The sequence below is a fragment of the Acanthochromis polyacanthus genome, chromosome 8, assembly GCF_021347895.1.
Source record: "Acanthochromis polyacanthus isolate Apoly-LR-REF ecotype Palm Island chromosome 8, KAUST_Apoly_ChrSc, whole genome shotgun sequence".
NCBI lineage: Eukaryota > Metazoa > Chordata > Actinopteri > Pomacentridae > Acanthochromis > Acanthochromis polyacanthus.
Genome location: NC_067120.1, coordinates 10,677,891 through 10,700,482, shown reverse-complemented (window position 1 = coordinate 10,700,482; position 22,592 = coordinate 10,677,891). Strand labels below are relative to the sequence as shown.

General features: G+C 40.2%; 3 protein-coding genes across 4 annotated transcripts in view; 2 read left to right on the top strand and 1 right to left on the bottom strand.

Moving 5' to 3' along the window:
* The window catches only part of sema4ba (sema domain, immunoglobulin domain (Ig), transmembrane domain (TM) and short cytoplasmic domain, (semaphorin) 4Ba), a 53,591-nt gene extending 49,721 nt beyond the window's left edge, over positions 1 to 3,870 (top strand). The window contains exons 14-15 of the mRNA XM_022191349.2: positions 34 to 125; positions 332 to 3,870. Coding sequence (XP_022047041.1) covers positions 34 to 125; positions 332 to 1,104 — 865 coding nt within the window. The 3' untranslated portion in view covers positions 1,105 to 3,870. The remainder of the gene's footprint in view (positions 1 to 33; positions 126 to 331) is intronic.
* Positions 3,871 to 4,649: 779 nt separating this feature from the next.
* On the top strand, positions 4,650 to 17,263 carry zgc:162879 (ras and EF-hand domain-containing protein). Of its 2 annotated transcripts, XM_022191345.2 has the most exons (17): positions 4,650 to 5,077; positions 6,250 to 6,402; positions 9,175 to 9,265; positions 9,613 to 9,708; positions 12,005 to 12,082; positions 12,161 to 12,276; positions 12,888 to 12,956; positions 13,590 to 13,671; positions 13,817 to 13,887; positions 13,991 to 14,177; positions 14,277 to 14,378; positions 15,507 to 15,651; positions 15,745 to 15,826; positions 15,944 to 16,058; positions 16,158 to 16,271; positions 16,383 to 16,459; positions 16,561 to 17,263. In XM_022191345.2, exons 1-17 carry the CDS (start codon positions 4,773 to 4,775, stop codon positions 16,658 to 16,660), a joined length of 1,983 nt encoding a protein of 660 aa, XP_022047037.2. In that variant the 5' UTR covers positions 4,650 to 4,772; the 3' UTR covers positions 16,661 to 17,263. The 2 variants fall into 2 exon arrangements, with proteins under 2 accessions (XP_022047037.2, XP_051808509.1); XM_051952549.1 differs by lacking the exon at positions 12,888 to 12,956.
* Positions 17,254 to 22,592, bottom strand: part of fkbp16 (FKBP prolyl isomerase 16) — a 34,966-nt gene continuing 29,627 nt past the window's right edge. Inside the window, exons 5-8 of the mRNA XM_022191346.2 lie at positions 20,668 to 20,849; positions 20,371 to 20,448; positions 17,815 to 17,952; positions 17,254 to 17,717 (exon numbers count right to left, since the gene is read on the bottom strand). Of these exons, the coding sequence (XP_022047038.1) occupies positions 17,631 to 17,717; positions 17,815 to 17,952; positions 20,371 to 20,448; positions 20,668 to 20,849 (485 nt within the window). The 3' untranslated portion in view covers positions 17,254 to 17,630. The remainder of the gene's footprint in view (positions 17,718 to 17,814; positions 17,953 to 20,370; positions 20,449 to 20,667; positions 20,850 to 22,592) is intronic.

The following is a 22,592-nucleotide window of genomic DNA, read 5'->3' as shown; positions in this document are numbered from 1 at the left end:
ATTTTAAAGTCACACTTTATAATTGTGTTTCAGTACCTGGCAGCAGGATGTAGATGAAGCAGACACATCAGCTATTTGCAACAAGACCGTACCAAGCCCACGGTTTGCTAGACCTCCTTATACACGTATGTGAACTCCTTTTTCTCTAACCTGTCAGAGATTTACAGAGCAGCACTCTGTTCTTCTGTGCTTTGCTTGTCAAATTGAGTGTTGATTAAAATATGCTCATTTCATGGAACCGTTTTTTTTAGGAAGTCTGCACCAGGTGAAGTGCCACAACTCATTTCATGCAATATCCAACCCGATCTGTCTCTGCTTTGCCTTTCAACAGGAATGTCGTCGTGCCAGGTGATCATTATCCCAGCCAACACGTTCAAAGTGCTGCCTTGCAAGCTGCGCTCTAATTTGGCAGAGAGGAGTTGGGAGTTCAGTGAGAGCGCCGGTCACTTCCATTACCCCAGCCCAGAAGGGGGACTGGTGGTGGTGGCTCAAGCTGACAAGCAAGAAACCTACGAGTGCTGGTCGGTGGAGGAAGGCTTCAGGCAGCTGCTGGCCAACTACTGCGTGAGGGGCGAGGCCAAGCAGGAGAGCACCACCCTGACAGGCCGCTCACGCACACCTCTGATCTCCCAGGAGGAGTTTATCATCCTGCCAGGGGAGACCCGCTCGCCGCAGATCAACACTAAGACCTACTGGAACGAGCTGATCGTGGTGTGCGCTCTTCTGGCGTTTTCCCTCGTGGTGTTCTCCCTGTTTGTGGTCTACCGGAACCGTGACCACATGAAGTCCATGCTCAAGGAGGGAGAGTGCCCAAACATGCAGCAGAAGAAGCCCAGAATAGTGGGGAAACCAGCTGAGAACTTGCCGCTAAATGGCAACACAGTCACAGCGTCGGTGTCAGATCACAAGGGGTACCAGACCCTTAATGACAACTACATCTGCAGCACTCCTCCTCACGAGTGCTCGTCGCCCGACAACAGCAAGAGCTTCTCAGAGTCAGAGAAGAGGCCTCTGAACTTGAGAGAGAGCCATGTAGAGATTTCTCCCACATGCCCACGGCCGAGAGTCAGACTGGGCTCCGAGATTAAAGACTCGATAGTGTGAGGCTGGCTTCATCTTAAATGGAGGGACTCTATTTGAAATCAAAGGAAGGAGTGCACTTGTTGAGAAAGACAAAACATTATAAGAGCAGCACTCTCGCCGAGAGACATTTCATTACACCGATTTTGCACTTTGTCTTTTTCTTTTTATGTTTTAGTTCTGTGTCTGTGGTCCATGTGCATTTCATTTTACTTTCCCCTCACTCCTTTATTCAAGTGCATTTGAAGCACGCTGAAGAAGTTCCACTTTGCCTTCAGACTTTTGACGCTTTCACACACAGCTCACGGGAATGTACCGAGCGTAGAGGTGGCACCACAGCTACGATTTAGCGATCGAACTTCAGAGCATTGCCTCTCAGTCCGTCCATATGATATACCGGCGATGCTCTGAGTAAACACGTTGCCATACCCGGCTGACACAGTGTTTGCTGTTTTATTTTCATTCTGTCATCTGGTAAGAGTCTACCCTTCGCTGAGGCTATGCACTATGTACTGTACTGTAGCAAGGTAAACACTAATGCCACAATATACACGAACAAGTCAGTGACAGCCAAGTAACAAAAAAAAAATGTCACAGTTTCTTCGATTCACACAAGTATATTCATGGTTTTAAATATAACACGGCAAGACGAATTCAGATAAACGGTTGAAAAGCTTGATCAAGAAGAGATGATTATTTATGACGTGATAGAAAACACAACTAGGAATCACCTCAGTGTAAATGTCGCAGAAACTCTTACCACCTCAATCACTACATACCAAGAAAAGAAAAAGAATATTCTAAAGTCATGGATGCAGACGCAAATATTCTTTTAAGTATTGAAATCGTCACTGGGTATAAATATTTCTGTGAGGAACCCTGACCCCGAACCGTCAGAGTTTTCTGACGCGATAAAGGAGGGAGAAGCTCATTCCAGGTATTATCATGCTGTTCTTCATGAGCTAGGCAGCCTATGCAAAGCAAATAATGTGAAGTGAGGTAAACACCGAGAAAAACCTCACCTTGAGACTGACTAAGCACAAAGGTGTTGGCGCTGTTAATTGCTTTAGGATCCGTGGCACTGCAAACACACACACGCCCACACACACTCACTCATTACACTAACCGTACGTATGCAAGAGATTCTTAGCCATTTTTTTGGTGCGTTTTCAAGGAAGGAAGATGATGAAACTCTGAAAGGCTGGCGTAAGGAAAACAGATGATAAGAGACGAGGGTCCAGCGTGGTGATGTAAATCTGAGGCTGTTGATTTATTGCAGCAAAAAGTTATAAATATTTATTCTGATTATGTGGCCAAATGTTTACTTCACAGAGAGGCATTTCTCACAGTCATACTTTAACATGTTGAATATCTATCACAATTCTCAAAAGGAAAAAAAAACATAAATATTTAAATACTGCACCTATTCATAATCCAATTTAAATAACACACATCTGTATAGCCTCACCTTTGATATAAATATTAACTGATGAGTGTTGATGAATAGAAGAAAATAGCTTCTGCTTGCTTCAATGGTTTTAAAGGCAACCATAAAAGCAATAACTTTCATTCTCATCCAGTAATAAACAACCGAGTTCATCTCCTTATGCAGAAATAATTCTAAAACCACCAAATTTTACGAGTCAGATGATAGCGTAACTTGAAAGCATTTTTCACGTCATACTATGTTCTTTAAGTCTTACTTGAGTTCGGCTCTAGTATTGCGATGCGGCCAGTAAAATTGTTCACTACGTAAAGGGAAGGCGTACAACTTGACTCAGAATGCGTGGGATTTGCACATGATGTTAAAAAGCCTTACTACATTGCAGGTTTATGGATTACAAATCCGCCTTGGGGGGAAAATGGATAATGCCTTCTGAAACAATAATCAAGAGACGTGCCTCTTGGGATGATAAACTAACCAGGTAGTAGTGCTGTAGAGTCAAAATGCTACACTGTAGGTGTGACAGGACTGGCCATGCTTAGAAAAAAGTGACAACCGTGAATACATGTAATTTAATAGTGTTAATGTTGTACAATATGCGCTCATGAGGTGTTTTTTTAAGTTTATTTTTTATTAGGGTGGCTTAAACCTCAGTCAGGGACTAAATTTTATTCTTCAACTGTAGTACATGAATAACCACTGGTTGATTTTTTTTGAAATATTTAATTTTATATATATATATATATATATATATATATATATATACATATATATATATATATATAAACATTAGTATTTATGTTACATTTCCTGTAAATGGCACTGCAGAAATGAAAGACTGGTCAGCTATAATCACTCATGCAGGATGAAAGACTCATGCTTTGACTGTTATTAAACACATAAACACAAGTGGCAGCTTTTGGTGAGGCGGCTGTCATCCGAATAATATTTAAAAAATCCGCTAAGTGCAGAACAAATACAAAGTGGCAGTAATTTAGTCAAATATGTGCAGGTACTGAACATGTTTTTTTTTTTTTATTTGAACACAAGCCTAAACTATTAACGCCACAGTGGAAGTATCGTTGTCTGCGCTCTCCTAATGAAACCACTATAGTCAGGCCTTCTATTTGTGACAGTACAAGTTGCTCAGACTCTTGTCATATTGTAAGTAAACGAGTTTTTATGTAAAGTTGTTTTGTAAATTCAGCTGCCAATGTAAAAAATATTGTGAATTGTATTTTTTTGTATCATACATCACTACTGTTTTTGTTTCCTTTTTTTTGTATTGTATATAAAAGCACTTTATTTTAATTTTTCAAATAAAGACAAAATGGATAATTTTTTTTATTTGAATGGCTCATGATTTAAGGAGCTAGAACTTGTCATCCACTGTCCGTACAGCGTTGTTTTATAATATAAATTGGATCGATAAAATAATACAAACACCTCTAAATATAGCGTTTTCCAAACCACAAACGCTGAACCTGAAAAGGCACCTGTCTTCAAACATTAAGGTAAGCTTTAAAAGAAGACTTTTATTGTATAGAATGGCTCATGATTTTAGTAGCTGAAAGATGCCCTCTGCTGTACAGACATTTTTAATCTAAAATGGGTAAAAATATTAAGAAGAAACACCTCTCAGTCTAGAGTTTTCTAAACCACAAACACTGTGAAATTGAATAAGTGCATCTGTTTATTATCTACACTAAGCTTTAATACAAGGCTTACTTTTTTAGGCTGCTTTTGTTTTACTTGGGTGCATCTTTTTTGATATCAGGTGGGCATGTTGGAAGAGAGAAAACATGCCCTCTTCACATGCTTTTTCCCTCCACTTTTATCAAGTTGGATGTTGGGATTTTAGTGTTTTCCAGTATTTTCTGGAGTTTTAATATCTCGGGGTGGAGCCAGAAACCTACTGAACAAAGAGGAGTGAACCTGATAAAAACCCTCACACCTTAAAGGCAAACAGAGACTGGCACTTCTATTACAGCTTCCCTGCACACATGCATGACACCAAACACCACCTGAGCTGCTGCTGTGGCTCCAGGTAGGAAGCGTCACACTGATTTTGACTGATGTCCCGCCTCCTCTCAGATCTGGACCAATCCGCTCCGGCACCTTTCTGAGTCCGCAAATTGAGGCGCTGATAGAGGCTGTTATTTTACACAGCTGCGGTCAGTCCAGGAGGGGAGCCGAGGGTTTGGGTTTTTAACATTTTCTACGGTATGATTTGTTTTTATTGGTAGCCATGGGTGAACTCCGGAGGCTCTTCTCTGCTTGTGACGTGAACAAGTCCGGGATGATCGAGTACGAGGACTTCACGGTGGTCTGCCGGGAGCTCGGAGTCCCCGAAGCCGAGATCCAAACTCTGTTCGACAAGTTCGACGCTCACGAACAGGGATACATCGACTTTGAGAAGTTTGCGTCCAGGTTTCAGGAGGTTTCAGAGACTCTGAATTTGGCTTCTTTTGGCTCTGGAGCTTCACAAGCCTCAGGCAGTCCGTGGGAAGAGTTTGTGAGCCGGATAGATGGGGACTGTCTTCTCTCAGAAAGGTAAACCATCGACCTGAACTTACCTCCGGGAGCTAACGGCTACTGCTCCTACTGGATGTTAGCTAATTGTTTGCTAATTATTACCTAATTGTTTGCTAACAGTAATGGCCGCTCCAGGGAAAATGTCTCAAGACGTTTTTTCTCAATTAATTCTTTAAAGAATATATTTGATTTATTCAATTTTATTTTTCTGTATTTATTGATCTTAAAATAAATTTGTTACATAATTTTATGGGTGTCAAACAGTCGTGGTGACTCATTAGCCGGACACAAAACACACATCAGTGCATCAAGGTGGTCTTCCTTGTTGGGTGGAGTTGGTTCAACTTTGTTATCTTTATGACATAACGAATAATAACACAGGAGACAGACCTTAAAGTGGACATTTAGTCAAGATTTTGTTGTTGTTGTTTTTGTCAAATTACTCTTAAAGCTGTTTAGACATTTGTATTTATTCAAATTAGGTGGATAAAATAGGGGAAACGCCTCTCATTGCAGCCTACAAAACCACTATTAAGTTGAATTAGTGATTCTCTTTATTATCTGCATGATGGTGAGCTTTATTACAAGACTGCTATACAGGGCTGTGTTTGTTTAACTGAGGTATATCTAATAAAATGACCATTTCTGGAATTATATGTGCTATCTGTAGTTGGTAAACGATTCATTTTGCAAGTGGACCTATATTTAGTAACACCGTAGGCATGTTGAAAATGACTGAAAACTTTGGATGGCAATAGAAGACCTAATGAATAGCTGTGAACCACTGACTGAAAAATATGTCAGCTTACCATCTCTACCAGATTGGCATTCTAGCTCTCCAGATTCCAGTCTAATTGAGCATAGTGTCAGGACCCAAAGGATTGCTTTATGTCAAGACACCCCCTTATGAATCATATCCATACTATATATATATACCTCGAAGGGTTTTTGTGCCATCTATTTGTACCGCAGTGGATCCTTATCCGTCTAAAATTGTATTGATTTTTTTTTTTTTTTTTTTTTTTTTGTCTATCGTAACATTACCGCCTTTAACAGCCTCCTTTCAGGGCATCATGAGTGGAGAATTAGACACTAGAAAGCTGTATTTAGGTGAAGTAGACAAGAAAATGGTGCTGTGACCTACTGACCTGTTGATTTCTGGTTGTAACTGTGCGTTCTCCTCTCCATAGTCTCAGGGAGCAACTGGCTGATCTTTACCAGGCCATTCACTCCTCTGCAAACATAAATCTGCTGCAGCCGTATGAAGAAATCATCCGTGCTCTGACCAGTCAAAGCCTGGACAACAGACTGGAGTGTGAACAGCTGGAGACCAGTTTGAGGCGGTAGGATAAGATTTTTCATGTGTGGGTTCAGTAGACTTCAGAACAACTGACCTGTAAAAATGAAATAAATTATTAAAACAGAATGTAGATATAGAATGGAAATAACCTCCAGTTGTGTGAGCAGAAAGACACAATATTCACATCTTATGTAAGTGCAAATGATGAAGATGACACACGGTTTCTGTGGCTGTGATGTATTGAACAGTGATGACATTCGATAAGTGACACAAAATCAAGTCATTGAAAACTGACTCCTCAATTTGCAAATAAAAAAAAATATATAATCCTGGTCTTCCTGACTGAAACTAAACCTTGTTTTGACTCCATCCATCAGTGACCTGCTGCCCTCTTGTGGATGTAAACCACTGGGAGCATGAATAAATGAAAACCCACTGCCTTCTGGAGTAAATAAACTGCCTGACTGAAAGCTGCATTCATTGATTTTCTTTTTTGGCTTGGAAAAACAATATTGATACAGAGCTGACTTGCCCGATTGCACATCCAACAGACATGGAGCAACAGCAGCATTTCCTTGGAGTCCCGCTTCAAGTGGAAATTCAGGTTTTGCTTTTCTTTTTTGTTTTTGTCTTCACCAAACTTCTGAAAACAATATAACCACTCATCACAGATTTGTGGGAAATCTTCAGTAAGTTTCTCAACTTTTTGGCTAAAGTAGCTTCCGTGGTTATTAATGGGTAATGTGCAATGAACGTTTCCCAAAATGAACTCCACCAGCAGATCTTATTGGCCATTCTTAGTGATTTGGGCAGAAATTGATCTCAAACAAATTAATGTAACTGCCGCTGAGCTTCTTCGGTGTTGCTATGGTTTACTCTGCCATCTGTCATCAGTCATTACATTCAAATAGACCAAATAAAGACACTTCTGGGATTTGGAATTGGATGTTGCTCATACATCGGCATCAAGCGTTTGCCCAAGGGATTGTCGCACTTTGTCTTGAGTGTCAAATTGTGCGTTTGAAGTGGTAAAAATACAGTCCCAAATGATGCCACTTTACTCAACATACTCTCATTTTTGACAGATAACACAACTTGCAAGCACTTTTTGAGTCTGCCTAAGAGTCTGTCTGAAATTTTCCCGCTCTTCCCAGTAGATCACGTCAAGTGCTGAAATGTTTTCTGGCTATCTTTACAGGCGCAACATGTTAAAGATCTACCCACAGTTCTTCAATCTCAATCTGAATCAGCAGACCGTGAGGATCTTTCCAGAAGCTTCAGCTTGCATTATTTAATGTAATTTGTGGTGGATTTTGAGGCTTGCTTTGGATCACTGGCCTGTTGTAGAAAGCCAGCGTCTTTTCAAGTTCAATTTCTTGAATGACTGTGCAACATGCGTCCAGAATTCGCTAGTTAGTGGTATCTATCCATCTGCTCAGTGTTTCCTGTACCACTGGCTGCTACACAACCACAACACAGATGATTTTTACCCACACTGAACAGCTGGCAGATTTCATCAAATACTGCTCCTCCTCACTCCAAATTTAACCGATGATTGTGGTCAAAGAGCTCTTTTTTTTCCCCACTCTAAGGCACTTGTTGCAGACTCCACACGTTGCTGTGTGCAGTTCACATGTTGACTTTTGTGAGGAGATCCCAGGTGAGATTTCTTTTAAAGACTCTTTTCATGCACAGAGGAGCAGTAAAGCACCACTCCCACGTCAGTTAAACGTTTCCTGCAGTTATACTGGTTTCTTTCTGTGGCCTTTCTGCCCAGCGTACACACAATTCTATCTGAGGTTTTCTTGGTCTTCCTGGTCTGATTTTATCATGACCTCCACAGTTCTCTTAAACTGCCAATTCATAATTACATTTTGGACAGTGGAAATTGCTAGTCTGAAGCACTTTGATATCTTTTATGGCCTTCCACTGCTTTGTTTTCAGATCCTCAGTCAGCTGCTTAGAGAAGCCCGTGCTTGTTGTGTGCCATTGTAAGAATAGAAGAATTGTTGCAAATCATAATCGATTTTTTTCTTTTCTTTTAATTCTTTGATAGAACTTTGCATACAGCTATATTATCCTTGAATCACTCCTGTGAACTCAGCAGCAGTAAGAAGATGCTCTACTATAATATCCCTTCAGGGCTGGTCACAGTGATAACTGATATTCAGGCTGAACACATTTTGCGCAGTTTGTATCTTAAAGGCTTAAGGAAGATAATAATTTCCTTTTAAATCTGTAAACTGATCCCTCACATAGTACCTTTAATGAACTACTGAATTTCAGTCCGACATGTGGGAAGAGACTGCATGTCTGAGCTTTCTGTTAGCGTCTAAACTTCTGTGGTTCAGTGAGTGCATGGCATGAGGAAGGGGACATGCTCTCTTCAAGGAAGTAGGAAGACTTAAATGTGCTGCCCTGCCCTTTTTATTTAACACTTTTCATACACTGGGAATTCCTGTCTGTGTTTTCACTATGCTGCGATAAATAGTCTTTTTAAATTTTGTGCAAAAAACTAAAACAAATGCCAGTGGGATGTGATTAAGAAATGCCACTTTAAAAGCTCAGCACACCTGTGGAATGTACTTTTCAAAGTCTGCCCCTCCCTCCACTCTGGTTGGTTCATGTGTTGTTGGATCGCAGCAGAGCAGTCACATCTGCAGCACGTTTGAAGTTATATCAGTCAGGTAGACTTTACACATGGATAGCAGGTAAATGTACTTCTATACCTTTGCTGCGTTAATCTTTCGGACTTTGATTGAGCATTTGTGAGGCTGCCAGCTGAAAATGTGAACACACTTTTCTGTCCAAACAGAGCCGAGGAGTCAATCAGCAGTCAGCTGACTGAGCTGGAGGACGATTTACAACAACAACTCGCTGCAACAGAGGAAAGAGTGAGAGACGAGGTGAGTGGGATTCCTGCTATGTTTACAGTGAGCAGATGTTCCTGGGATTCAGTCTGACATTTAGGAGAAATCCCACGTTAAATGTGAGAGACTAGATGATTTATTCACAATAAAACAAACATATTTAAGCAATGAACAGTTCACAGGCAAACACAGTTTTCTGTCACACTGAACAGTTTGTACACGTTCTTCAGTATTTTCTGTGAGCTACCTGCATGTTCTCAGTGCAGCACTCAGCAGCAGGTTACACGTCTCTTCACAAAGAGCCTCTGTAAAGTCAGATGAAAGCCCCTCTTGAAGGCGTGAGCCGGTCTGCACTTCTAACTGCTTTGGTTTCATGTTTGTAGGAGCGGAAGAAAATGGACGGAATTATGGCTACCATGCAGAGAAAGCATGAGAACGAGGTTGCAGACCTGCATGCCACATTGGACAGACTGCTGAAAGTAGGTTTCCACAGACAGCACACATTTGTTCTCCCAAGGAAACCATGTTTGTTTTGTTTGGGGGATTTTTTTTTTTTTTTGCATGAAAAAGTGAGACAGCCACTGTACCTGAAAGAGAGCTCTTGTAGTATGTATAGGTATGGTTTCATTTCTCAAAAAGCATGAGGAGTCAGACCAACAGACCAAAAGATGAAGTGTTTTCACATTTCTGACATTTTAAGCAAAGAACATATAACCACCTGATAATCTTAATATCCAGCATCCACAAACTGCATTTAATCCACATAATATCCACAATATGTCAAGATCAAGCTGAGAAAGAAGATGGTTCACTCAAGGCAACAGAATGCATCTCAAACATGTCTCCAGTGACCCCTTGTGATCACATTTTGAGTAGCAAATAACCTTGGAAACAGAGGAGAGAAATGTGACAATTCAGAGGGAAAGTCAGATTAAGAGAGAGATGAATATGCCAACTGGCCATGGATGTGACCTGCTGTAAGCATACTGTGTTTTTTATTCTAATATTTACAACACATAGCTTTTATTGATGCATAGTTAGATGTGTTTGTACAGAAGACAAACCGTTTGACTTGGGCTTTAACGTGCAGTCAGTCAGAGAAGCAGTCCACATCAATTTAAATGAGGAACAGTTCAAGATCTGTTCCTCTGGTTGTGAATAGACCCTGCCTCATTAGTTCTGGCCAGAATTAAATCTGATTGAAGTTTGACCTGCAAAATCTCAAGACAGTCTGGTGCATAGCCAGCTTGAAAGACCACTTCTTTGTTTGCCCATGAGCCATTCTAACTCCCAAGCTTACAGCCCAGCCACATGCTGTTTCCTGTCCTGCCCGCTTTTCTGCCACGGTATGAGTGATTTTTCACGGCAGCATTTTTATTTTTAACTGCTGGTTTTTGTGTGGGAGGGTTTGTGTTTTAACAAATCTGAAAACTGACAGAATTTTTTATATATATATATATATATATTTTTTTTTTTTTTTTTTTTTAATGGGCATCATTGTCACAGTCGCCTGCATGGAAAGCTTTATGAGGTTACAGCAATGCAACAGGGCATCTATATATACACTAATATGCATTTCTTCTAAAATATTTGAAAGCTGGTGTTACGGTTAGTCATAGCGGCTGCATAGACGGCATGCATGGACTGAAATCAATCCGCTCATTCAATTTCCAATGCATGTAATGATTGTTTATTGTGACTAACAGGTTAAGGAAAGAAACCCCTGTAGAAAAGCCATGTTCACAGTTAAGCTGCGTGCAGAAATTGATATTAACACTTAATTTCACAAACGTAATTTGATTTCGTGGCAGTTACCTCCTATATTCATTAACATTGCTACTCTACATCAATAAGTAAACAAAGCAAACGCAATAGATGTATAAAAGATGTATAATTAGCAAATTGTATATGTTTAGACTCCTCTGTGTTGTGCAGTTACTGATGAACACACAGTATTGTTTCACAATAAAAGCGTATGGGTTACGCCGTGCCACCAGACCCCTTTTTTGTAACCCAAAAATTTGCTCTACTTGTGTTGAGAATCGCATCTTTCAAAGAGATTTTACTGGAAGATACACAGAGAATCCTGTTCGTCTGTGTTGTCCTTTAGTGGTATCAATAGAAATCTGATGCTGGACTGTACATTATCAATACCTGAGCAGGTCTACAGTACGCCACACCAAAACACTCAATTAGAACATTTCTACTGGCAGAAAAATGTTTTCTTGTGAATTTAGAGTTGCAAGATGCAGTCATAATCTTGATTTCAAATGTTACGTACAATTCCTCTCACATATTTTAAGAGAGCAGTTAAAGAGAAGTAAAGCAGTGCTGGATGTCTCCACTTTGGACAAATTGTGGAAGTACTTGCTTTCCTCATCCTGTAGATGGTGACGGTGGACATAAAAGCCTGACTAAATCTGAATCAGCTGATCCAGTATACAATATGTGCCACTGCTAACTTAATGCCAGTATATTGGTTTATGTGCTGACTAGTAAAATCTCAGGAGATTACACAACACCAATACTTAAGATGGGTTTGAGGTAATTTAGAAACAGAGAACACTGACAGATTTCTTTCTTTCTGTAAAATGCCCCACTCACTCCTTGTCTTACTCACAGGTCTTTAAAAAGCTAATTTGAGGGTCCAAGCTATCTCAGGTTTGGAAGTTCAGGTCTAGCTCTGACTGTGGTTTTCTGCCCTTGCTGTTTTTAAAACACATTTGTCATCAGCACCATAACCTGTTGAACTAAGTGCTAATGTTTATTGTCAAGAGCCGAGAGGAGTCTCAGCTAAACCAGACAAAGGAGGAGGTGATGACGTTGAACAGACAAATCGGTGATCTCTCACAGGTAAGCCATGCTGGAAGCTCAGCTGAACAAATCGCATGCATGTTGTTTTGGTTTGTTACTGACTGACTCTCCTCACAGGAAAACGAGCAGCTGCGGGGCTCTCTCCTGCAGGCCCAGACAAACGCCGCCATCCTGCACTCAGAGCTGGACAAACTGAAGAACATGTATGCAGATCAGAAAGCTCAACATGAGAGGTAAAGCCCTGTCTTTATGCCCGGCTCAGCTAGGGGCTGCACAGTCACCACCAAACTGATAACCACAATTATTTTGATCAATATTGATATCACCACTACAGACAGAATATTTGGATTGCTTTTTTTTTTACATTTGAATTAATGGAGCGCTGCTTCCACTTCCATGTTGTGCTTCATTCCTGCTAAAGTATAAATCTTTACAAATCTCCTCGAGCCTAAATATAAATAAAACGTTACCCAGTGCACCTCACTTGCTGACCTTGTAGGCACTAAAAGTTGCCTAATGTTCCCTAAATGCTTCACATGCAGGCTTCAGTAGATGCTAGTTTGGTGACAGTCTCCCCACTCATTTACTGCAGAAGTATGTGACCAAAAATTCCATGAAAAGAAAAAAAAAAGTGTTCTGGCATCAGATTTACCAAAGTTGAAACCAAGGGCTTTTATCTCTGAGCTGCTTTGTGTGTGCAGAGTGTTCTAGGAAGTGCATAGAACATCTCATTTGACGTTGTTCATTAATTGTGGGAAGCCGTGATCATGGTTAATACTAAATATGGATACATGAATGATGTACAGAAAATGTGATCCAACACAATGAGAGTTTGTTTTCACAGAGAAACAGAGGACCTGAAGAGGATGGTGATGGAATACCAGTCGTACTCCAATCAGATTCAGGTCCTCCAGTGAGTCTGTTTTTCAGCTGGTGATATTGTCTAATGTGGCCTTTTTAAATTAAGAATGTAGAATGCACTATAAAACACACACAAAATAGGTATGCTGCAAAAAAAATGCTGTAAATTAATAATCATAATAAAGCAGGATTTTCTGATGTCCTCTATTATGAATGCTATGAATGTTTCTTCATATTATTTTTACAAAACATCTGCCGGTTAAGCATGTCTTCAAACTATAGGCAAGTTTTTGCAGTTTAAAGAATTGCAAAGGGTCTTCAACAATTTTAAGAGTCTGTAGATTAGATGGCAGACCACAAGAGACTGGCAATATTAAAAACAGTACGTAATGCTGCATGTATGCCTCTTCTTACCACATTCTTAAAAACTGCCCAAGGTCTAAACAAAGTGATTTGAACTACGAATGTTGACTCTCATACGTTCCTGGACACGTCTGTCAGTCCTGTCTATGCTAATTCTTTCTTACTCTGTATTGTCCAATGTGTAAAATGCCATCCTGCTTAAGTTGAACCACATAAGAATCAGCCCTTAAACTGTAAAACAACACTTGTTTCCATAGATGTGTTTGTAAATGAATCTACATGTATCTGATTCTGTCATGCAATCCCTTAAACGCATCATTAGGGAGATGAATAAAAAGCTGTATGACAGTAACGATGGGCTGCGCTCAGCACTGGCCAGTGAGGTGGTCGCAGGTAAAAGGAGGGTAAGTCTCTTCTTTGTTAATGTCATATTTCCTCATACCTAGTGGCTGCATCAGACAAAGACTGTCAAAAACACTCGGCTGTTTTCACTAATTCAGGAGTAAAGAATTAAAGTTTCCTCCCTGGCATTTCTAATCTGTTCAACAGCTGTCTCCCCAGAATGAAATCCCAGCTAGAAGGATGAAACCCCTCCGACAGAGCACACTCAACCATGGCAGGTACACAGTTTCCTACACACCTCTGTGACTCTGCGGATTGATCTCTGTGAATTAAACTGTCACAGCTAAAGCCTTAAGTGCATGTGTCGATGCTTGGGTGCAGCTTGGAGCAGGATCCCGGCAAAGCCTACTCTCATGTGGCCACCTGGGCCGATAAGTACCTGGACAGCGGAGTTTCCTTGCCAATGGACACGGCCGAGATCTCAGGCAGCGATTATGACAGCGATGACAGCAGGAGCTCGACGGAAACGGTGCACCACAGCTACTCATATGTCCCATCTGATGTGGAGGTCAGAGAGAACACGGGGGTGGACGAGCGGGTCAGACGCTGCCAATACCCTGCTGTGCTCTCCTTCACTTAAAATTAGCATTTTTGTTATCTGTTCCAGATATCAGAGGTGAAATCTGACGCTGCAGTGTCAGTGACTCCCAGCAGGGCAAACTCCATTGCTTCATCCCTACGAAGACGGTTGTCTGCCTTCTCCGCAAAGGTAAACTGGATCAGTATTTTAATGCATAGTGCCTTTGTGGTAAGCACTTATTCAGGGGTTTTCAGAGCATAGGACAGTTAGACCACCAGGGTGAAAGTAAAGTACTAATAGATAAGCTCTGCCCTTATGCAGCATGCAGGAGTCAGACAGGAAAACTGAAAGTCAAACTGTTTATTTAAGAGTTCTGGATAAATTCTGCATCAGTATCAATATAGATTCATCCAATATTCTTCTGCCATCCATTTTTCTTCATCACTAACATTTCAAATAACAGAGAGTCAGAAACAGTGGCTTAAGTAATGTCCATATGACTTCACATGACAGGTTTTTGGCCACAACTCAAGAATTCCTGAGCAAGCTGTGACAAAATTTCACACTAATGTCCACGAGGATAAAATGATCAAGTGATGACTTTGCTGTTAAATGTATTTTGTATGAATCAACCATTTGTCATGCTTTGATTCATCAGCACTCGGTTTTGACAGCGTGTCACAGGGTTTAGTGGATTTACTGAACAATGCAGGGAGACATGGATGTACACTGCTGCTTGACTGGTTATTGGAGACCAACAGTTACGCGGCGGTAGGTCTAGTTATTGGTGTTCACTGACAAAAGTACAAGTAATGCTATTAATTGTTCATTTACTTGTAAATACTTTTACACTCTCCATTCTGGCGTCTGCTCCAGTTTTTTTGTCCTTAAATGGATGAATCGCGATAACATTTGAAACAAACATTCACGTTCGCTTCAGGATGAACTGTAGTAACTGTGGTGATCGCTTAACTTTTCCCAGCGCTCGATCACCTGCTTACCATCAGCACGTTAGCATTGGGAGTATGTTTTATCAAATCACAGCAGTGCATCATTACAGCGACACAGAGCTGCTAGTGTGGTGGCAAAAGCACAAATAATTGTTGTTTTTAAAGGTTTGCGATTCACTCTCAGTCCAAAGTATCTGTAAAAACATTATCTTTATATATCCACATCTTTATATTCTCAACCCCATTTGTTTTGGTTTGAAACCTTCTAAGCTTTAGATGACAAATTATTCTATTAGCTTTCAGTTCCTTCTCATGGTCAAAGTTTGGTAAGCTTGTAAGTTTTTATTTCTGTATTCTGTTCTTGCAGCCATTAGAAGCAGACATGGAAGAAACAGATGAACCTGCCCCGATGTATCGTCTGGTTTTAGCTGGAGACGCCGGAGCTGGAAAGTCGAGCTTCCTGCTGAGGCTGACGCTCAACGAGTTCAGAGGAGACATTCAGACAACGCTGGGTGGGTGCCACAGTCAACACATCACTTTCAATCTGACGCATTCTTGATCTCACACATTTAACAGACATTCAAATCTGCTTTCTTTGTTCCCAGGTGTTGATTTCCAAATAAAGAGGATGCTGGTGGATGGAGAGAGGACGTGTCTGCAGATATGGGACACAGCTGGCCAGGAGAGGTACGCCACTTCTTGTAGGGACGTTTCATGAGGTTTACCAAGGGAGCAGCAAGAAAAGTGGGGTGTCTAAACTGTGTAAGCACTATACTAAAACGATCATTTTTCTTTTTACTGTAGGTTCCGTAGCATTGCCAGGTCCTATTTCCGGAAAGCTCATGGAATCCTGCTGCTCTATGATGTTTCTTCAGAAAGCAGTTTCCTTAACGTCAGAGCGTGGGTGGATCAGATTCGGGTAGCGGCAGTGATGCTCATCAAATGTAGCATGAATGACAAAGAATCACCTCCACAAAAAGTAGGAAAATAACTTACAGTGTCCTTTGTTTTCATGAAGGATTCAGCAGACGAAAAAATCCCCATGTGTGTTATTGGAAACAAGGTGGACCTCCGAGAGCAGCTTCCAGAGGGAAGCTGTGTGAGCAGTTTGCACGGAGAAAAGTTGGCCAAGGTGAGTAAGTTTCATTCCACCTGGTGGGGAAAAATGTTTATACAGATGCCAGGCCTCCAAGGCGTCTCCGTAAACTAACTGCAGTCAGGGGTGTTGCTGCTTTGCTTGCAGGCGTACGGTGCTTTGTTCTGCGAAACCAGTGCCAAAGAGGGAACCAACGTCGTGGAGGCTGTGCTTCACCTAGCAAGGTAGGAGGCCAGGCAGAGAGTTTAAGTTGAACTGTTTTTTCCTTCACAAACTGTAACACCTAGCGTTTGTCTTTTTTTTTTTTTTTTTTTTCCCTCCTCAGAGAAGTAAAGAAAAATGTTAAACTGAGGCGGCAAGATTCTCAGGTCAGACTCAGTCAGAACAACCCAAAGAAGGCTCTTAACAGCTGCTGTGGACTGTAGACGACTGATGCATGTAGACGGGGCGATGAAGGACACCGTGCCACTTTTATTTTCTGTAATGAAGAATCCAATTTCTACTGCAAGGACACTGTCTTGATATTTAACTTCAGCATATTTCACCCATGAAGCTTAAATGTAGTTTCATAAATGTTAATCCTCTGATCAAACTGAAGGTTGCTTTTGTTGGAAAATTTCACACGTACAAATATACATGTAATATAATCAAGCTTATATTTTTCTAAAATTTTGTATTTATTTTCTAGTAATTTTATGAACTAAATAAGGAACATTAATGCCTAAACGGAGATTTTTAACGGTTTTACCAGCTTAATGCACTTTCATTTCCTTTGGGACCATATTTCTTTGACTGTGGTGTTATTTTTTTTAAAAACAGACAAAAGGACAGCTCACATTTTAAGATTTTTTTTATTATAAGCATCAGTGGAAGCAATATTGCATTGCAGTTAAAACCTCTAAAGGGAGCACTGATCAAATATTTCACATTTGTGATGTTTACAGTGTTATTCATTTACTTACGTTACTTTTCGATTAATTATTTGGTTAGTCTTTCCAAGACTTCCACGTCCACTGGATTTAGTTTTTTTTTTTTTTTTTTTTTTTTTTTCTTGAGCATCTGTGACCTGATTCCAAGGCGGGTTTTTTATGACAAAAAGAAATGTAACCCCTTTTCCAAATAAAACAGATTGAACTGGAAAGACGTCTGTTAGACACTTCTGTGTTATCGATCAGTGGAAATCTCTGTTGGTATTAAGAATTCACTCTATTCAACTCTTAGTGAAAGCTTTTTGCACTGCATGAAAGTCGAATAAATGCAAGTTCAGGCTCCAGTGCTGCTGCTTTGTGCTCGCAGTAGAAAACTCTTTTCAAATGAGCTGACTATAGAGGACTGGAGACCGAACTCTGCTCTTGCTCTTGGTGATGGTTTCCAAAGTGCTTCCTGCAGAGGATTTCAGTTTCTTGCAGTCAGAATCACTGACGTCACTAAACTGCCCAAGGCCACAACCAGAGCTCCGAGTATGAACTTCCAGGAAATTCCCTAAAACCACATCAAAAACACAGAAGGTCCAGTAAAAATCCAATCTGTTGGTCATCACAGAATAACAAATTGGAGATGTTTATTTGTCACAGCTCACAGATGGCTTCTTCTTAGGTGGAATCAGGAAAGGTGTGATGTCATCTCCAAGCATCTCTGCTGGTTTTGCTTTCCATTCTTTGGTATCTTTGCCTCCTGTTTGCCTTTTGACGAGTTTAGATAACTCGACGTGAATCGCCTGAAGAAAAAGGGACAGAAAAAATTTAAAATGCATCCTGTAAAAAGTTGCTTTCAGTGGATCCGGTGTTGGAAAAGTGACTAAAACTGTTAGACAGAAAGTGTGAAGCTGCAGTTTTAAAAATGTCCAGCAGGTGAGAGCAGAGGTTTAGAACATAAAGTAAACATTATGACAACGCAAACCAATCCTGATAGTCATATATTTAAATTTACACTTTGTGCAACAACAACTTATATAAAAGCTTTATATAACATTCTGTAAATTAATTCATCAGATCCCTTTATAGACACTGTAGCTAGGTACAGATTTCTTTTAAAAAAGAAAGCATGACATGCTTCCACTGCACTTTTAAATGAAACCAGATTATATAATTTATATGGCATGTTACACCAATGTTAGCTAACCAGAGGGTGGTACAGGTTATAAAACAAAAGTGCACAACAAAAAAGACAGGATAAAGATTGTAAAATCAATCAGAGGACACGATAAAATAAAAAAACCTGACAGTTTTATAATGGTGTGTTAGATCAAATTCAAAAATAAAAGCTGTTTAAAACATTTAGATTTTACATGGCTTTTTCCTGATCTTCTCACAGAGCAGCTTAAATCAGGTTCCTCCAAAGTATTTTATCCACCATTGAGACAAGGGTGTAATTACCAAAGCGGCAGATATTTTTGTTTTCGTCTAGACAAGACCAGGCATATTTGTGATTGTGGCAGTGTGCCCTATAGGTCAGGTCACTGTAATACTGGCAGCAGTGTGCTGCAAACAGCTGATGGAAATGTTACACTTTCTAAATCACAACCACCCTGCAGTGCTTCAACCCCATGAACTAAAATACTAAAACACTGGCCGTAGACTGAGAATATGTTTCACTTTTGTTGTGATGTGAACACTTCTCCCAACCAGTTGTCTTAATTATACAGTATGGAGTGAAATTGTAACTGGAAAGGATGACTCAGGATTTTTCTTACCTTCACTTTACAACTTTTGGAGCAGACTGACAATATTTAACTCGTGTTTTGTTTTGGTTTTTTTTCTTATTTTTAACCGAGTTGGCCAGAAAGCTCTGAGCAATGCGGTCACATCTGTAGACTGCCAGATGTGCAGTTTGCTCGAGCCTCTGTGGAGGATTTAGCAGATTAGACAAACCACACAAACAAGACAGAACAGGCCTTCAACACAAACAGCTCATGAGGATCTTTTCAAGCTGACATGAAAACAACTTTCATATTCGATATTAGGAGGGGTTATGTGTGTTTCTGTGAAAAAGAGGAGATGCTTGCTAAATGAATATCAAAAACAGTGTTTTCATTCCTGAAATTATAGAATACATATTTAAATATCTTGAATGGCAAGGGCGTCTGTGGATATTGTAATCTTGATAAGGTGGAAAACAAAATTCATTTTATTCTCTGTCAAATTTCACATTCTTGAGAAATGAGGCTGGAGATTTAATTGAATACCTGTCTGACAATGTTTGTGTGTTTTCTGAAGGTTTGAATAAAATTAGAAAAACGTGACGGATAAAAGTCTCATACTTTTTATCTGATATTTCATCTGAACCAACACATATCTGTATATTAATGCATTTTTTTTTACCTGTTATGTTGATGTATATCTTTTTAGGCAGATCACATTTGGTGTTGCTAAACTAGTGCTTTGTATATCAGTAGGGTTCCCTGCTTATGCTGCTACACCACCCTTCAGCATTAATGGTCATAACTCTGGTGATGCGTTAAATTTAATTCAAAACCAACTCAAAATTTCTTTCCAATCAAACTCTTGGGAAACTGATGTTCCCGTTAGCATCAGCTGCAATTTGTTTACTGCTAATTATCAAATGTCAGCATGCTAACATGCTAAACATGACGGATTGTGAGCAAGTTAGCATGCTGATGTTAGCATTTAGCTCAGAGCCCCACTGTTGTTAAGTACAGCCTCTGAGCTGCTAGTAAGGCTGCAGACTCTGTCTTGTTTGGATGTTGAAGGTACATATATATAACTATTACTTTATAGCCATTAAATGACTAGTTAACTATGAAGCAACACTTAACTACATGTTATAGGGTTGCTGAAATGCAGTGATTACACTTTCAGCCAAATGTTTTGCTTTTTTGTGCTTTAATGTTTCTGTGTTGTGGATTAAACATTCTTCATTCACTTTAAAGTTTTGACACTGTATCTCTAAAATAAAATTCAGAATCTGAGTTTCATCCTTTGTAATGGCACATTTAAGTGACTAAAAACACAAACTTGGAGTCCTTTCTATTAACTGGGGAATTCATTAGCTTTAAAAGTATTTGTGTCCGGGGATAATTTTAGAATGACCTTTTGTGTTTGTGTGTGACGGATTCACGGGTGGATTTGGAAGAAGAACGGGGAGGAGACGGGCCTGCTCACCCACATAATCTCACCTTGGTGGCTGGCTCCAGTTTCAAGGCCTTTTTTAGCACCTCCATCGCCTCTTTGTATTCACCCTTGTCTGACAGGAGCTGAAAGAGATTAGAAAAGCTGTAGTGTGAGCAGCGCTGGAGGACCCATAAATCAAAATGGACAGAGAAGAGATAGCGGTATGGCATTTTATTCCTCAAAAATAATTAAATCTAATCCCACAATAAACAAATTCCTTCTCCTTCCGGGAACTATCCCTGCAATTTATAGGTTTTATGGGTTGATAAGGATCAAATGAGATGCTACATGTTGTCTCTCACCTTTCCCGTCCTGAAAAGGGCCTTGACGTTGTTTGGCTCAAGGGTCAGAACGTCCCGACTGGTGTGCAGCGCCTCATCAAACTGCTCCAGTTTGAGCTGAGTGGTGGCCAGGTTGTTCAAACACTTCACCCGGTAGTCCTGCACCTCTTCCTCCTCTGCCTTCACGCTCCCATCGCTGCCATCTGCACAGACACATGGCTTATCACATGCCCTGCTGCTGTGCACACTTTCATTGTAACCAGGGTTTGTTTTTGTTTTTTTTTATTGGTGGCATAAACACTGTGGGTGCAGTAAAACTAGTGAGACAGGTTTACGTGAGACTGCTTTACTCATCTGGGGGACTTGTTCTTGGAAACAGAGAAAAAAAATAGCTGGACTTTCAAGGAGAAACTCCCATCGGGTGTCATTATGAGGCTGGTTTGTGTTCTGTTGTTTTATTCAGCTGGATATTCTATCACTATCCCTGCTTGAACAACTGTATGGTTGACCCAAACATGTCCAGCTGAATTAAGCAGCAACAGAAGTAATGAGCACTTGTTGGCACAAAGGAATTTTACTCTTGGCCCTGAGCATGATGGGTAATAAATGTTAGCAGCTTAGGGACCACCTCTGTGTGGATGTGCCACATATTTAACTGAACAGTCTGGTTAAAGTTAGGCAATGTTCAGGAGGATGTGGCTAAATGTGCTCTTTATACTGATTTTTGGATACTTGGAGGAAATAGAACAAGATGTAAACGCAACACAGATGCATTGTCACATTTTCACAGTTGCTGATTTACACATCCAAAAGAGGGCAAGAGGGCAATATTAGTGTTAATTTGGAGGCGTGTTTGTGTTGCCTAGATAAACTCTCCTTTTAGGTCTGATTTGATCTCCACCAACTCCTCAAAAATATCATCTGGTGCTCCAGGTAGCATGCAGTTAGCAGTTCTGTTGTTGGAAAACAACTGCCTCACAGCATCTGGAAACCAGGCTGATGAGGGAGAGACAAAGTAGACGGGAGACGACAAAGTCAAAGCAATGAGCTGAAAGGCTCTAAAACACTGCACAGAACTGAGGAAAACTGCAGAATTGTTTTAATTCTCTCCGTGCTGACTGCTACTCAAAACATTATAGAAAGTCATTTGAGCTGCATGCTTCAATATGAATAATGGCAAAGTGGTATTTTGTGTAATTTTTGTGGAGATTCAATCCCTAATATGTAAATGACTCAGATAAAATAACACAATGGGATCTTAACCCCGACATTTAAACTTGTAGTTTTAATTTCGTAACAGTCATAATATTTATTACTAGAAAGACCTTTGGCCCAACTTGACATAACTTAGACTAACACGGGTTAACACAGATTAAAGCCAAGTCTATACATTGTTGGATTCATTTTTTTTAAGCAATGTCCAAGTTACTTCGGCGGTCATTTAGCTTTTTTTTTGGCAAAGACATGAGCTATCAAAAGTGCTTTATCAAAGTTCTTACAGGCAAGTCTCACCACTTGACAGATATTTTGGTGACAATGTTTCAAGCTAACAGTATCCGGCCCCTATCTGAATGAATGAATAAAGAGCCATAACCGATCATTTCAAGGTCACTGTCACATAAAATGGGATATATAAAATCCTGAGTCATATCAGATAAATCCACTGAAATGTCTGGGGACTTTGCCCCAAAATAAGATCTAAAAGGCGTTTTCCGCTGCAGATGACTGCTACTTTGGGTGCAAACACTTTTATGATGCTTTGCTTACAGCACGATTGGCTCAGTGTTTCCAATTTGACTATTCCAAAGCTGATGGTTGGGCGAGACGGGCCATCTAAGCACCATATTTAGTGTTGCGGACGTCCTTCATATATTTGTACTCAGGAATTTTTTTAGGGGCAGACTTTAACATCTCTGGGCTTGGTTCTCTGAATTAGATACTAAAGT